This window comes from Adiantum capillus-veneris, chromosome 2 (assembly GCF_014529385.1).
Source record: "Adiantum capillus-veneris isolate H3 chromosome 2, ASM1452938v2, whole genome shotgun sequence".
NCBI lineage: Eukaryota > Viridiplantae > Streptophyta > Polypodiopsida > Polypodiales > Pteridaceae > Adiantum > Adiantum capillus-veneris.
In genome coordinates this window covers 4,828,500-4,842,245 of record NC_140932.1, presented here as the reverse complement: position 1 = coordinate 4,842,245, position 13,746 = coordinate 4,828,500, and the positions used below count along the sequence as shown (strand labels likewise).

Here is a 13,746-nt window from a genome sequence, read left to right as displayed (position 1 = left end):
GAAAGTCTACTGCAGATTGTCAGTCTTTAGCTCTAGAACTGGAACTTCTGTTGGGTAACAAACCAACTTACCGCTGTATGAAGGACGTTAGGGTCCAACTTAAGGATGTTCTGGTACAATTGCAAACTGCCAGAGGTGTTTTGGACCAGAGAGTGAAAGCCATCTTGGAGGACCAGACAGCCACTAGCAGAGGACCTCAAACGCGAATGTCAGTGGGAGCACAGGCAACTGCTCTCCGAAATCTATTCCAGCTAGTAAGAATTACTAGGAAGATGATGCAACAAGAAAACCAGGCAGTCCTGAATTTCTTGGAATTTGTGCCTGATTCTCCAATTCCCTTGTATGCTGTTCCAACAAGAGAAACTGAGTTGCCAAGATTCTTTCCAGCGTTGTATCCTCAACATCAAGAACCAGTTGATCGACTCACATATTTCAAATTAACTGATGAGCTTCGGGATTGGTATGAGCGATCAACTGTGGAATGGAAGACTTGGTAGACATTGCTCAATGATGCTCTTCAAATAAATGACATCTAGGCAATGAAGGAAGAGCTACACCAGATTCAGCTGTGTATGGGCCAGTGGAAGATTCAGGTCAGAGGATTGACTAGGATTACTAATCAGTTACTACAGCTCACAAATCAGCCCAGCAGATTGCATAAGGGAGAAAAAAGCTACATGTCTCTCATGTAGAGAGAACCATTCGTTGCTGGGACGCAAGGACTGCCTCGAGTACTGACCCATCAAGCAAGCAGATTGTGAAGCTTCTCTCTTCTGTGGGAACCTCTCCAGCTTTGCAATAGACAATCATCCCTTTTTGGATGCTCTCACCAAAGAGGGTGACATGACGATTAAGAAATCTCGACTCTGCTCCACTTGGGGCATGTCTGAGCAATAACGGAAGGAGGGCATGGCATGTATGGCATGAAATTCTTTCCAATGCATCGAGCATGAGAGTTTTGCTGCAACAATGAGGACAATGTATTCGAGGCTTTCTTTGAAAGCGGACTCGACTCCGTCCACGCTGATGCTTGCGTCGCAAAACACCAGTAGTTGGACCTTTAGATGGTGGCAGGTCGGCCTCGAGAACCTGTTCCTTGCTGGCTCCACTTGCTTCTATGGGCATCCCATGCCCGAGTCGAGTTAGAGTAACGTGATCTTGGACTTGCTTAATTGAGCCCTTTGCTGGTAGCTCAATCTCCTTTGGGATGATCAAGGCGGCGAGACTATTTCATGAAAGATTTAGTTGCATTAGTATGGCTGGCTTCAAAGAGCTATCACATTGCACCAACTGCTCTTCTAGACTCTGCAACATGCTTCTCATGTCATAGATGCAGCTACCAATCTCATTGTCTATGTTGTTGACAACTGTCTCAGCTACATCGAAATTGTCATGCTCTAGTGCTATATTATCTTCCCCTGCTCCAACTATGGGTTGTAGGTCCACATGGCTCAAAGCTTGAACGCTATCTATGATGGGGAGAACTTCATGAAGATGAGGAAAGTGCCTCTCAATTATCAGTCGAAAGCCATATAGATGCTTACATTCTGATCCCCAATCCGCACAATCGCAGTAGTTGGATTGCATGCTCACATGATACCAGTTTGAGGCCGAAGTAGTGCTAAGGACTTTGAATCGCATGTGTCCTTCCTCTATCACTTCGAGGGTGCTTGGATATGCTTCAAATCATTTAAGAATCGATTCGCCTGCTGCTAGCTTGGCTGTATGTTGCTTGCTTGATCCAAAACGACTAAAACGCCCGGAATCAGCTGAACGGTTGTCAAATTGAAACAACATGAGCTCAACATTTGGCAATAGCAAAGGCATACTCTCAAGCGAAAGAGAACCGCTCTTACCAATCTCCTGCTTTTGCTTGAAGAATTTGAGAAGTGTTCCCCCAATATATGTCCCATGCACTGAATCGCCCACCAATGCATTCAACAAGACCAACAGAGACCTGTTTATCTGTGCATTTAGCAAGGTATACTTGACATATTGCCATAATCGCTCAACCAAGTTTGTAGTATCCACATTCCCATGCTGAAATAGACGACCGAATCTTGGCCAACGGCTTCGCCACATGCATGTGCTGCCACACTAGCCAGTGGATACATACCGTCGAATATTTTCATGTGCCTGATAAACCTGCAATAGCTCATCGCACCTTGCATCAAAGATATCCTCACTTGTTGCATGCATCAAATTCGACATGCAATTGTACACATCATCACGCTTGTCCTGAGGGACCTATGCACAACAACGCCATGTGAGTACGACAGTCAATTTGTAGACATGAGTTGACACAAAGAACACATCAAAGAAATGACCAGCTACCTGGGGCAATAGGTTCTCAACCCATGCCTTCTTGACATGAAACCAACATAGCAAAACTTTGCATGCGACTTGTTGCCGCCTTCCATCCTCGTCTTCTCTCCAGCAAAAAGAATCTTGATCCACAACCTTGAGGATGGCTTCGAGCTCTTGCTGGCTCTTATCAATGACAATGGCTACGGGTCGAATGTCACCTAACCTTGCAAAGATCATCTTGAACGTGAGCTCTAGGGCCACCTTTTCCTGGCTGGTACCCACATCATTGCTGCATAACATCAGCCATATCAGAATCCCTATGCCGTTTTGGTTTGGCAAGACTGCACCATAGAGCGGCAGACCATAAATGTTTGTCTTGAAAGTGCTATCCACGGCCCATGAGTTCCGACGAGAGAAACGAAGAGCGACTTGTAGCATCCACTCGTCTTGAATGAGGAGGATGAATGGCCGCTTGTTCTCATCAGGGTTTTGGGGACTGTAAGGCTGCACAAAGATTACTTGTCCATACGAGAAGTATACTTGAGGATGCATGCTCACCCATCCAGCTTAAGAAGTTGAGAATGTAGTATTACCTTCTTCAATTCTTGCAAACGTAGAGCCTCGGCAAGCATCGCACCCCATTCAGTACCTACAGAGTTACCTACAGTAAAAAAAAATGTTGGATCAAATGCTATCAAAAACTCAGCAGAGAAAAGGCTTCTTAGAAATTCCAATGGCAAGCTAAGTACCACGAGTGCGCATTTGATGAAACAGCATTTGCACCTCTTTTGGTATCATAAAAAATCTGTAGATTACACGATCCAACTCAGATGCATTTGCCATGTGAAACCTTTCCTTGGAGATCGACATTTTGGCGACATGGCGACACATCCCAACATCAAACAAATCATCCATACAGCATGCAACTACAGTTGAATGCACCGGCAAGTGGTAAAGGTCAACACGTGAGCCAGGTATGTGCCCCGTGTGATTGCCATGGATTGCGATAGTCACCCTATCACCATCATGACAATGTTGAACCACCAGCCTAAACAGGCACCCACACCTCTTTGACTTTCGTTGTCGCCGCTTATCCGCACCTCTCCGATCTATGCTTCCACCTCGATGGCAAATGTATTCTTGTAGCCACTTATATGCTCTATGCCTCTTTGAAGATTTGACTAGGACCAGCCGTGTGTGATTCTTTATCATGATTCTTGTCAACTGTTGCTCGACTTGAGATGTTGTTGTCTCGATTGAAGAGGTTGGGCAATTTGCGGTTCTGCTACTAATAGGCATCGCAGCTACATCACAATCAATAATCTTCTCTTTTAGTAAGCATCCACATGCAGTGATTGAGTCTTTTATCTAATCAAGAGGCAACCCATGTTGTCTCTTGTCTGTACACCATTCCTTCTGGACGGCCTTGAGAGTGGCAGCCACTCCAAGATGATTGTCATGTGTCAAAGGGCAATGGGCTGCATGAACAATATGTGCCCAATCTTCCATAAAGGCAACCTTTAGGCCAGTAGATTTCAAGTGCAGGCATCCTATTTCCAGCCCTATACCTGGACAAAGCATCAAGGAGTCTTTCATCCTATTCCACTTCTTTAAATCAAACAATCCCCGAACATCGATCGCTTGAAGCATTGCTAGTGACATGGTCTCTGTCCCTCCCAAATCTTTGGCCATTAAGGAGTATGTCATCTCGTCGAAGGAGAAAAATGTTTTTGATGTGTATGAAGACGGATCTAAGGCAACCCAAGAGCATTGCGAATGCCAACATGCGACTGAGCTGGGACTAGCTCCATTGTTTTGCGAATGCCAACATGCGACTGAGCTGGGACTAGCTCCATTGTTTTGTGGCCAGTAATCCATGCCATTATCCTCGTTGATTGGCCAGTCATGTGACGATTCTCCTTCAGTCGTTGTTTCACCATTGAAATATCCACTCAATGGCCGATCTTCGATTACATCGATGGGAGACATCTAATACACAACATCTCTGTCTCTCTCTCTCTCTCTCTCTCACACACACACACACACACACACACACACTACCTAGTTCAAATCCATGCTGCCTTTGAGCTTCCAATCTCCTACAGAGTCTTCATCTGATTACTGTCTCAGATACCAGCCTCCCCTTCTCCTGCTCTCATCTCACCTCCGATTATCTCTGATTACCCTGCATTCCCGCGAGGGCAAATTTGAAAACGGGATGCCCGCGTGAAAGTAATGCCATGTTGGCCCACCATTTGCCACCTGGGACTCCACCTCAGCCCATTCGCGCCATGTTTCCTGTCCACGTAACCCTCTCGTCCGAGTTTACCTCCCGGCGCCCCCGTTTACCAAAACCCGTCCAAGTTTACTTTTTTTTGCCACGTGTAGCACCCCGATGCCATCAATAACCACGCCCCACTTCCGCGCCCTTGATCCCACCGCCTGGGCTTCCTTAAAGCTCTGGTGCCCCTTAGTGCTGAGGATGAGCCAATGCAAATTGCAAAAGGCAAGTACACCAAAGATATCAAATGATATAGCAAGTTTTGCACTTTGATGAAGACACAGCCAATCTTTGATTCTCTCCAACACAGCGGTAAAAGAAAAAACGTTTTATACTGCGATGCCAATTTGCAGCTTAACGTGAGGTTTAGCAAAGGTTTTGCTCTCTGTGGCGACCTGGCGGATGTCCACTGCATTTGACGCACGTTCGCACGCGCGCGCACACATGCTCACGCGCAGTTGCTTGTGCTCTGTATGATGCGACTCAAATCTATGACGTTGAAGAGGTTGGTCGGCAGTAGTCTGCTGCATAGGTACCATCATCACCCTCTGATGGCGGGATATCAGCATCCGATACCTCCGCATGCTTTATGGATCCCCAGCATGCAAGCACATGTCATTTCTTCTGCGCCTTGCTTGGCCCAAAGAAATGGGCATTTGTATGCAAAGACATGGGGCTTCTTCCTGCCTAAAGGATTGCATGCTTTCTCCCATGCGGCACATGCACCAAAAATCTGTAATGAAGATGATGAAGTGGATGACACGATTGATGATCACGATTGCAAAGATCGGGAAGTAATAGGGGCAGCAACTGCGCTTTATGACTACATGCAAAAAGAATTGAGTCTTTCTCCCTCTGATGCAGCAGCAGTTGTGGAAGGTGCTCCTCGCTTTGTGCTCCATCTTGCAGCAGTCACCAAGCAGGAAAATAGGGGTGAAGCGGATGTGGTGACGGAAAATGAGTTCTCTCTTAAGGTACATGCCTACCTTAGTGATGTGGGCACTAACTTGCTAGAACCTGTTTTGGAGAGCATAGGAGCCAAGGGCGAGTGCCTTCAGTATTTGCTTGTTCAGCTTTCGGCAGAGAATGTGCAATCTATCTTCTCTCTTATTAGAGTATTTGAGAAACTAGGTGTTCCCAGGAGCAGCCTGGGGATCATGGTAAGTGAGGATCCACAGGTTCTTTCATGCACAGAAGACGAGATAGAAGCAGGGTTTCACGTCCTCAAGGGTCTCATCACTTCAGAAGGTGAGATGCTGGGTTTGATTCAGAGATATCCTTTAATCCTGAAATCTGATGCTATGAGGAGCATAAGTTTGATATATGACGAGCTTGAGGAGTTTGCGTCACGGGATGATATCATCAAATGCGCAGTCTTGAACAATCCACAGCATGTTCACAAGTACAAAAAGGGGTGTGCTAGGGAAGTGGTGGATTTTTTGAAAAGCTACAATTTCACGGTCTTTCGGCTTGATCAAATCCTACAGAAGCATGCTCGCATAATTCTAGCAGATGTTGATGAGAAGCTAAAGCAGAATATACAGTTTCTAGAAGATTTGGGAGCATCTAAGGACTTGGTTTACAAGGTCGTAAACAGATGCCCTGCTTTTCTGTTCTACAGCTTGGAGGACAATCTGGAGGCAAAGTTTGAGTATTTCAAGGAGCTAGGTTTTGAGGAACCAGAATTTTTCCACGTACTTCGTAGGTATCCAAACTTATTCAGTGCAAGCTTGGAAAACAAGATCAAGCCAGCAGTCGAAGAGTTACGAACACTCTGCTTGTCTGACAATGGACTTAAGAAGGTTGTCCTTTACCGACCCTGTCTATTTGGTTACAAGCTTGGAGGGGATATCTCTGCCATTGTCAAACAACTCAATGAAAGCAACTATGAGGAGGATGTGAAGGTAACCGCATTTATAAAGCTTTACTCTCGTGGTACCGACCATAAGCAGAAGTGCGAGGATTGCTTAGTGCAACATGGATTATCAGTTTCTGAAGCGAAGGAGGTGCTAGAGAAAGAGCCTGGCATTTTCGGATACAATGAACATGTGCTTAATGAGAAATTAGAGACTCTCAAAACATTCGGTATACCAATTCAGACGGTGCTGACTGTGCCAGAGTATTTGTGCTTTGCCTTGCGAAAGCGAGTCCGGAGGCGTGAGCGAGTGCTTTCTTACATGAAATCAAAAGGTCTTCTTACGGGGGAAGTGACACTGAAGCAGTTGGTCTTGCATTCTAATACCCATTTTTACAATCAGCTTGTTAAACCACATTTTGAAGATAAGGAGCTATGTAAGATTTGGTACAGGGAGACAGATACCATGTACTTGGCATCGAGGGCAGTATCTTTTGGAACAAGTTCAGAGGCTCGATTCAGTATTGAGGCTTAAGCAACTCAGCAGGGAGTGGCAACATGATGTACATATAAAGTTGTGACTGTTTGCTTGCTGCCGCTGCAATTTGTCTTTGGAGATGCTCTCTGGGTAGAGGATGTGGCCTCCATGTTGTAAGAGCTTGTTTCCATTAATGCTCTGGTTCTAACTATTGCATCAATGGTGCTCCCTTGTATGTTGCTGGCATCTTGGGGGGAGTATTGTCTACTATGTGACCACCACAAGGTGTGCTGCACCATGCTCAAGGTATAACATCGATGATGTGCTGTATCAGAAAGAGAAAGCTTGCATACTCTGGATGCTTACCGTAAATGTACGAACCCATAATCAGTGGGTTTGATTGTGGTCATAATTTGTCAGTATAAGTAGCTTGAATGCAAGTTCATGTTCTGTCTTGTACTGACCTCCTTTATCCATCAAAGGTTGATTTTTGCTGCCCCAATGCAACAGCGTGGTTGTTGTTTTGTTTTGTACTGCCCTGCTTTATCCATGAAAGCTTGATTGTTTCCTGCCACTTGGTTGCTCTTTATCATTGAAGCCATGTGACAAATGCCATTGGGTGAGGCCGACAGCACTTTTTACGCCCTTTTGTTTTGGGCAATCCAAGAGGTCGAGTTTGTGCTAGGTTACTTTCAAAGAAGAAACAAACTCTGGTGCAACAAAGAACGTTGTTTTTCAATTTTCCCCTCAATTTTCTTCTCTTGATTATTGTGTCTTTTGTTTGTGGGTTCTAATTTTCTTGTGCACTATTGAAAGTTTAGGAAGTAACAAAGTCTGTTCTTGATAGTATTGAATGTTTTTCTACGTGGGATCGTTTCAGTTCTATCCTTCGCCAAGAAGTGCTTGCCATCTAGTAGTGTTGCATATGTCACAAAAAATTGCTTCGGTCTTTAGAAATGAATGACACTAACACCACTTGGTCAAGAACACACCGCCGAGGTATTTCCTCAAATGGTTCACCTGTACATTGAATGTTCTAGCGGATCATTGTATGTAGACTACATGAAGTATTGCAGATAGTCCACAGTATTTGAAAGAGAACTAAAAACTTGTCTAGTCTTTCGGACCAACCTTTTAAATAGCCTGTGAATGGTCTACACTATTTAGGAGATAATTTGGACACTATCTAGTCCTGGGCCTTTTTGTGAATGCTGTGATACATTGCGAAAGATCTTGTTACCTTCCTCAAAAGGGAATTCAAAGTCTTTTCTCATCAGCATATGCTTGTAGCAATCTTCAGTCAGCGGAACATTTGGTTAACATTAGCATATTCTTATGATCCCAAAGATAGTACTTGACTGATTATATGCATCACTTGTAGTAGGAAGAACCACGATCAAATTTTTTAATGATTCCACATTTTTCCATTATGGATCGTTCTTGAGTGTAAGAGCCCACCTACCTTGAGATGTTCCACCTAATATAGTTAGGACTTTTGGCAATGTAAAACATTCTTGCACATTCTTATGTAATACAAGCCAGTATAATTCCTTTTGCACTAGTGCATAGGTCTTTTGAATCCAAGGGTGACTAACCTTTGTTGGTCATAAAGAGTTTGCGTCTAGTGTTGAAGAATGAGGCTTAATATACTCTCCTTATGTAGTGACGCTACAAAGGGTTGGCCTCTAAACAAACTCTAAGGCTGTTGAGCACGCAATAGAGGCTTACATATGCTCCGAGACTGTTGAAAGCGTTGATTCATGCAGAGCTAAAGTTGTATAATGATCACGCATATCCTTTTCTCACTCAAAAATCTCCACCGAGTTTATTTTCCACCTTGTTTTGTTATTTAACCATGACTTCCCTCTTTTGATTCTTCAATGGATCGCCAAATCTGTAATGTATGTATGTATACCAAAATTTATTCATCGTCTTTTGATTGATCCTTGGTACACTTTGTGCCTCAACCCACCCGATCATATAGTCTATGGCCTCTAAAGTGAGAAAGCATATCAGGGGTCGTCCCCTTGGGAGGAGGTGATACTTGTTTTATTGGGATCTGTCGTGGGCCTTGTAGGTTTGGAGTCTTGTGAAGACTGGGGACTGGAGCATGTCACTTTCCACCCAACTGTGTCCTATATAGATCTTGCCTAGCTAATTATAGGGACCCCTTGTACCGCATGTCCGTTCTGGCCCTTGGCCTGCTCGATATTACCCTAGGCCTGACATTATCCCCCGTTGGAGAAGTGTTTTTTTCCTCAAAAACAAAAGTGGTTGTATCTTCATAATAACACTAATGTTTTTCACAGTGGCATCCTTTATGGATCCAACTGTTTGTTGGATAGGAACAAGGTTCAGTAGGAGATTCAATGAAATCAAGAACATCTTGATTTTCCACATTGTTGTCTCTTTGCAACCGTTTTGTTTAACCGGCCCATATCCAACATAGCATGTAGATTCCATTTAGACTCACTTGAGTATGCTACACGAGTTATCACAACTAAGATGTACCCAAAAGAGTACCTCTTTTCACTTTTAATGAAAGTAACTAGCTGACGTAACCTTTTAGCAAAGTATAAGTCCTGGACTTGTTATCAATTTTCATCATTAAACAATCCCATCATAACTAGTATTCAAGGTTAAGAACCTGACTTATACATGAAGAGACTAAATCTGGTCGCAAACATGCATTACCTTATGGTAAGCAAACTCCAACAAGAGTGATACATGCTTCCTAAATGGATTGCTTGGTGCTAACGTACGTGCTTCGCATATCCTTTAGCACAAGATCACACTTGTAATCTGTCTATCCCCTTTGGATAAATAATGGTACTGAGTTTTGTTTTCCCACCGTTTACAACAAAATGACTAATAAGCATGGATGACAATGCCTTACAACATGGTTGAGGAATCAAAAATGTTATAAATAGCCATCTTGGTTAACTTGAAAGATCCACAAGAACCCAAACCGAGCCATGACCTCTATTGGTGATTGTGAGATCTATGTCATGAATGTGCATGCCGCTCCAAAAATTAGCCTTTGCTAAACACCAGGACCCATAACATCTAGTGTGCATGCATTTAGTAAAAACATATCCGAACCTGTATATCTGTGACCGTACTTGCCAATACGTTTGGTGAATATGGTGATCATAGCACACATAAAAGAGAAGTGTAAATAGTTTCGAAAAAAACTAGATACTTTCTACTGTAATGATTTGCAAGCCTTGCTGAAGCATTTGAACCATAATAGAATGTGAAATGTAAGTCACTTCTAGGTACAAAAGGTGAAGCATTTTCGTTGACAATACACAGGCTTGCTATATGCATAAACAACCATTTGTTAATATTGTTTAGTAGCACTTGTAACCTTAACAAGTCGTTCTAAGTATTTGACAATATCTCCTGATACAGTGTGCTCAAAATAGTCTAGCAAACGGATATGACTAGCACACGGGGACTTGCCACAACACATAGTTGATAAAAAGGGCCCAATGTCAATCCAGAGACTCATATTCTCCATATGTAGAATATGTTCCAAAAAAGAATGTCTGAAAAAATAATGTCTTTCAAGTACGCGATGTACTTGTGTGTGGAGATAACTAGCCACATAAGTGAGAGGGACCCTCATTACCTTGCTCCACACTCACTAAACCAAACTCCTTAAGTTCGTAGACCATGTTGTATGCCATGTGACAACATGTGCCAAAGAGAACCCTACATATTGGTTTATAACTGCATAATACATAAATGTATTTAGGACACTGCGGCCCAAAATTCTTTGCTCTTACATGACCTTGTCATGTCTCTCAAGAGCAAAATACATGGAAGCATTCAAGCTTATTCATCTGACTTGAGAAAGTCAAGCAAAGCATATTCAAAAGGAGAATAAAACCAAATCATATGCATACCTAGATGTTGAACATAACATTCACTTAACTGTAATCATGTGCACATTGCAAACTTGAAAAAAACAACAACTAGAAAAATAAGTAGTAGAAACTGGTAACCCGGGGTGTTGCCTTTGCAATCCAAACCCCGTGGTTAGCTTCGTGTTTAAAAATGGTTGGAATCAATTGAGAAAGTTGAATTGGTCAACTACCCCTTGGTAGATCTATAGTTGGAATCTTATTCACAACTAATTCATGAGAGATTCTTTCCATGAAAGTACGATTGTGCTGAGCTCAAATCATGACTCTCAACATCTATGGAGTGATTGTGTATGAATAGCGTCATAACCCCAAAAATACCACCCTTAGAGACATAATCAATGCTGTAATTAAGCAATAGATATTCTGTAGTTGGAATTTTATTCACAACTAAGTCATTCTTCTTCCATGAACAGAGGAGAAAGATGTGAAATACTCCCAAAGAAAACAGTCATACTAGATTTTCTCAGGTGTCTACACAAGAGATTACCTGTGTGGAGGCACTTTTAATGTATTCATGTCTGCCCATGAATCAGTTATTTGATAGCTAAGCCATGCCTACTTGCTACCCATAGAAATCGTTGGATAGGGGAAAAGGAGAACACACCCAAAACACAAACATGATGCCTCTGTATAGCTTAGGATATACACAACACCCCAATCCACTAGAGTTCACTTTAAAAACTCACACAATCTGCAGGTAAATGCACACGACCATACACACGTACGCTTCACACCAACATTTGACATCACACCACATCAAATTTGCCCGCTTACAACATTCACACAACATACACCACTCTCTCTTTCTCCCTCATGCACACAAAGGCCCAAGGAGGCACACACATCTCCCACACCGGCACCAGACAGTTGGAACATAGCAAAGACGGGGGGAAGAAGGAAGAAACGACATACAATTGGCTATGGTTTGCTCCAATTTTGACCAAAACATCATCTACAAACACCATGAAACTCAGCTACATAACGGCTCCGTCGGCACGACCACAATGAGCGCAAAAAACCTTGGCAATCTCTTGCTTCGTCTATGTGTAGCTCTCCTTGCTGCGAGTGGCAAGAAAACCCTCTTGTTGGTGTCCTCGTTGGCCCCAAACTTCTCCTGCGACGAGCACTCCTCTGAACTCGCCAAAAACTCTGTTGAGAGCTCCCTCCTTGGCCAAAAACGGGCTCTGTTCCTCAAAAAATGAAGCCTCCTCAAATGGAAAAAAGATGGGCCCTATATGGGCATGGGTAGCTGCCCTTCTATTTTTGTCCAACTCTGCTATTCTCGACTTGCCTTGCACTGGAAATCCTTCTATTTGTGGCTTGCCTTAAGGTCCACACCAAGAATGAACCACACCTTAAGCGGGGCACCGACGGCGCCTTCAGTGCTCCTTCACTTGCTTCTCAAAAGAATTGGCCCGTAGGCCTGTGAAACAACCCCTGATAGGGAGCACCACGTCAGCAACGCTCTCAGGCTCCTCCAACTGCCACCACCACCATCGTGTGACGTCCTCCACCAAAATCGCCACCAGCGCCCGACGGGCCACCACCCCCGCCTGCGCGCATCATCACAACAGGTAGGCCACAGCAGAGGCACGCCTAAGCTCCAAGATCTCCTTGGATACCCACAATAAGGTCACGATGCCATATATATACCCTGATATTTTGCTTGGCGCTACCCTGTGGGGGATATTTGACACGACTGGTTGCAGCTTGAGGGCGATTCGCCCCTCCAAACTCCTCAAAATCACATAAGAACTTTTTAAAAAAAATAATATTTGTTCCAATTTCATTTCATGGCCATTTAATGCCTAGGAATCCAATCCTCAATCTGTCAAGCCACTACGGAGCCCCCGCTTTCTGACTTTGAGACTCCAGAACCTTGCTGCACTTGGACTTCGCCAGGCCCTCCAACGACGCTCGCCAAAATAGCTAAAAATGATCTGCTACCACACTACCGGCAATTGACACACACTTCAACTTGGTATATCTTCCTAATTCGGGCTTTGATTGACGTGTCGTCAACTTCTATGGCCTTCATATACCGCATACGCCGCATACAAATCCTAGCGAGGCTCCAAATACCTCAGATGACACACCGGCTAAGGCGACCAAATCGGCACAAAATTGGCTCCCGATGAAACTTCAACTGGCGATATCTTGGCAACGAGGACTCCAACATGACAATCTAAAAAGATAAACATGCTCCACATAATGAGGTCTTCACATCCATATGCTCTGATCACCTGTCTCCATCTGTCATGTCCATCTCGGGTCTGCAATGCACTCCAGCTTTGAACATCCATATCTTTCACTATGTAGCTTCCTTTGATGTGCCGTCTGGACCAACTTGTACATCACCTCAAGCTCTACATCCCAAAGAAAAAAACCAGCCCTTTGGACATCCTTCAATTGCCATCTCATATGGCCCTTTCTGACCTAGAAAACCACATACAGCATACATCTCTGATACCCCCTTCCTGCCCTGGTCTTCCATACCTGCTTTAGCACTTTACCTTGCACCTGTCAGCATACATATCATTGCTTGTGCCATGTGCTAGGGACGACACACTTTGGTTGCACCACCATCATTGAGATTCACTGCACCTGTGCATAGAGCCAATGATGTGAAGTGTTCACCGGTGTATACATATGCAACGATCGGAAGCCCATCTACTAGCGTGAAATCTTCTTGGACAAAGTGACTGGTGTTATTGGAAAAGCGTAAACAATGATGAAGTGGATGTACTTCCATCTTATTCGCATGCAATGCATGCATATGAGAAAAATAGATTGATAAGCCCTTGGATTCAATGACAACTTCTCAACCTTGTGAGGTACTGTTATATGTGCCTTGCACAATGAAACGGGCATGTATACATCACAGTGCGTCCTT

The 13,746-nt window shown here is 43.8% G+C and overlaps 1 protein-coding gene and 1 pseudogene across 1 annotated transcript; one reads left to right on the top strand and one right to left on the bottom strand.

The window, feature by feature from the left end:
- Positions 1–684: 684 nt before the first annotated feature.
- On the bottom strand, positions 685–4,498 carry LOC147462308 (uncharacterized; annotated as a pseudogene).
- Positions 4,499–4,895: 397 nt separating this feature from the next.
- Positions 4,896–7,686, top strand: LOC147462307 (uncharacterized). The gene has a single exon (XM_086483442.1). It carries the CDS (start codon positions 5,062–5,064, stop codon positions 6,976–6,978), a length of 1,917 nt encoding a protein of 638 aa, XP_086339568.1. The 5' UTR covers positions 4,896–5,061; the 3' UTR covers positions 6,979–7,686.
- The last annotated feature ends 6,060 nt before the right edge of the window (positions 7,687–13,746 follow it).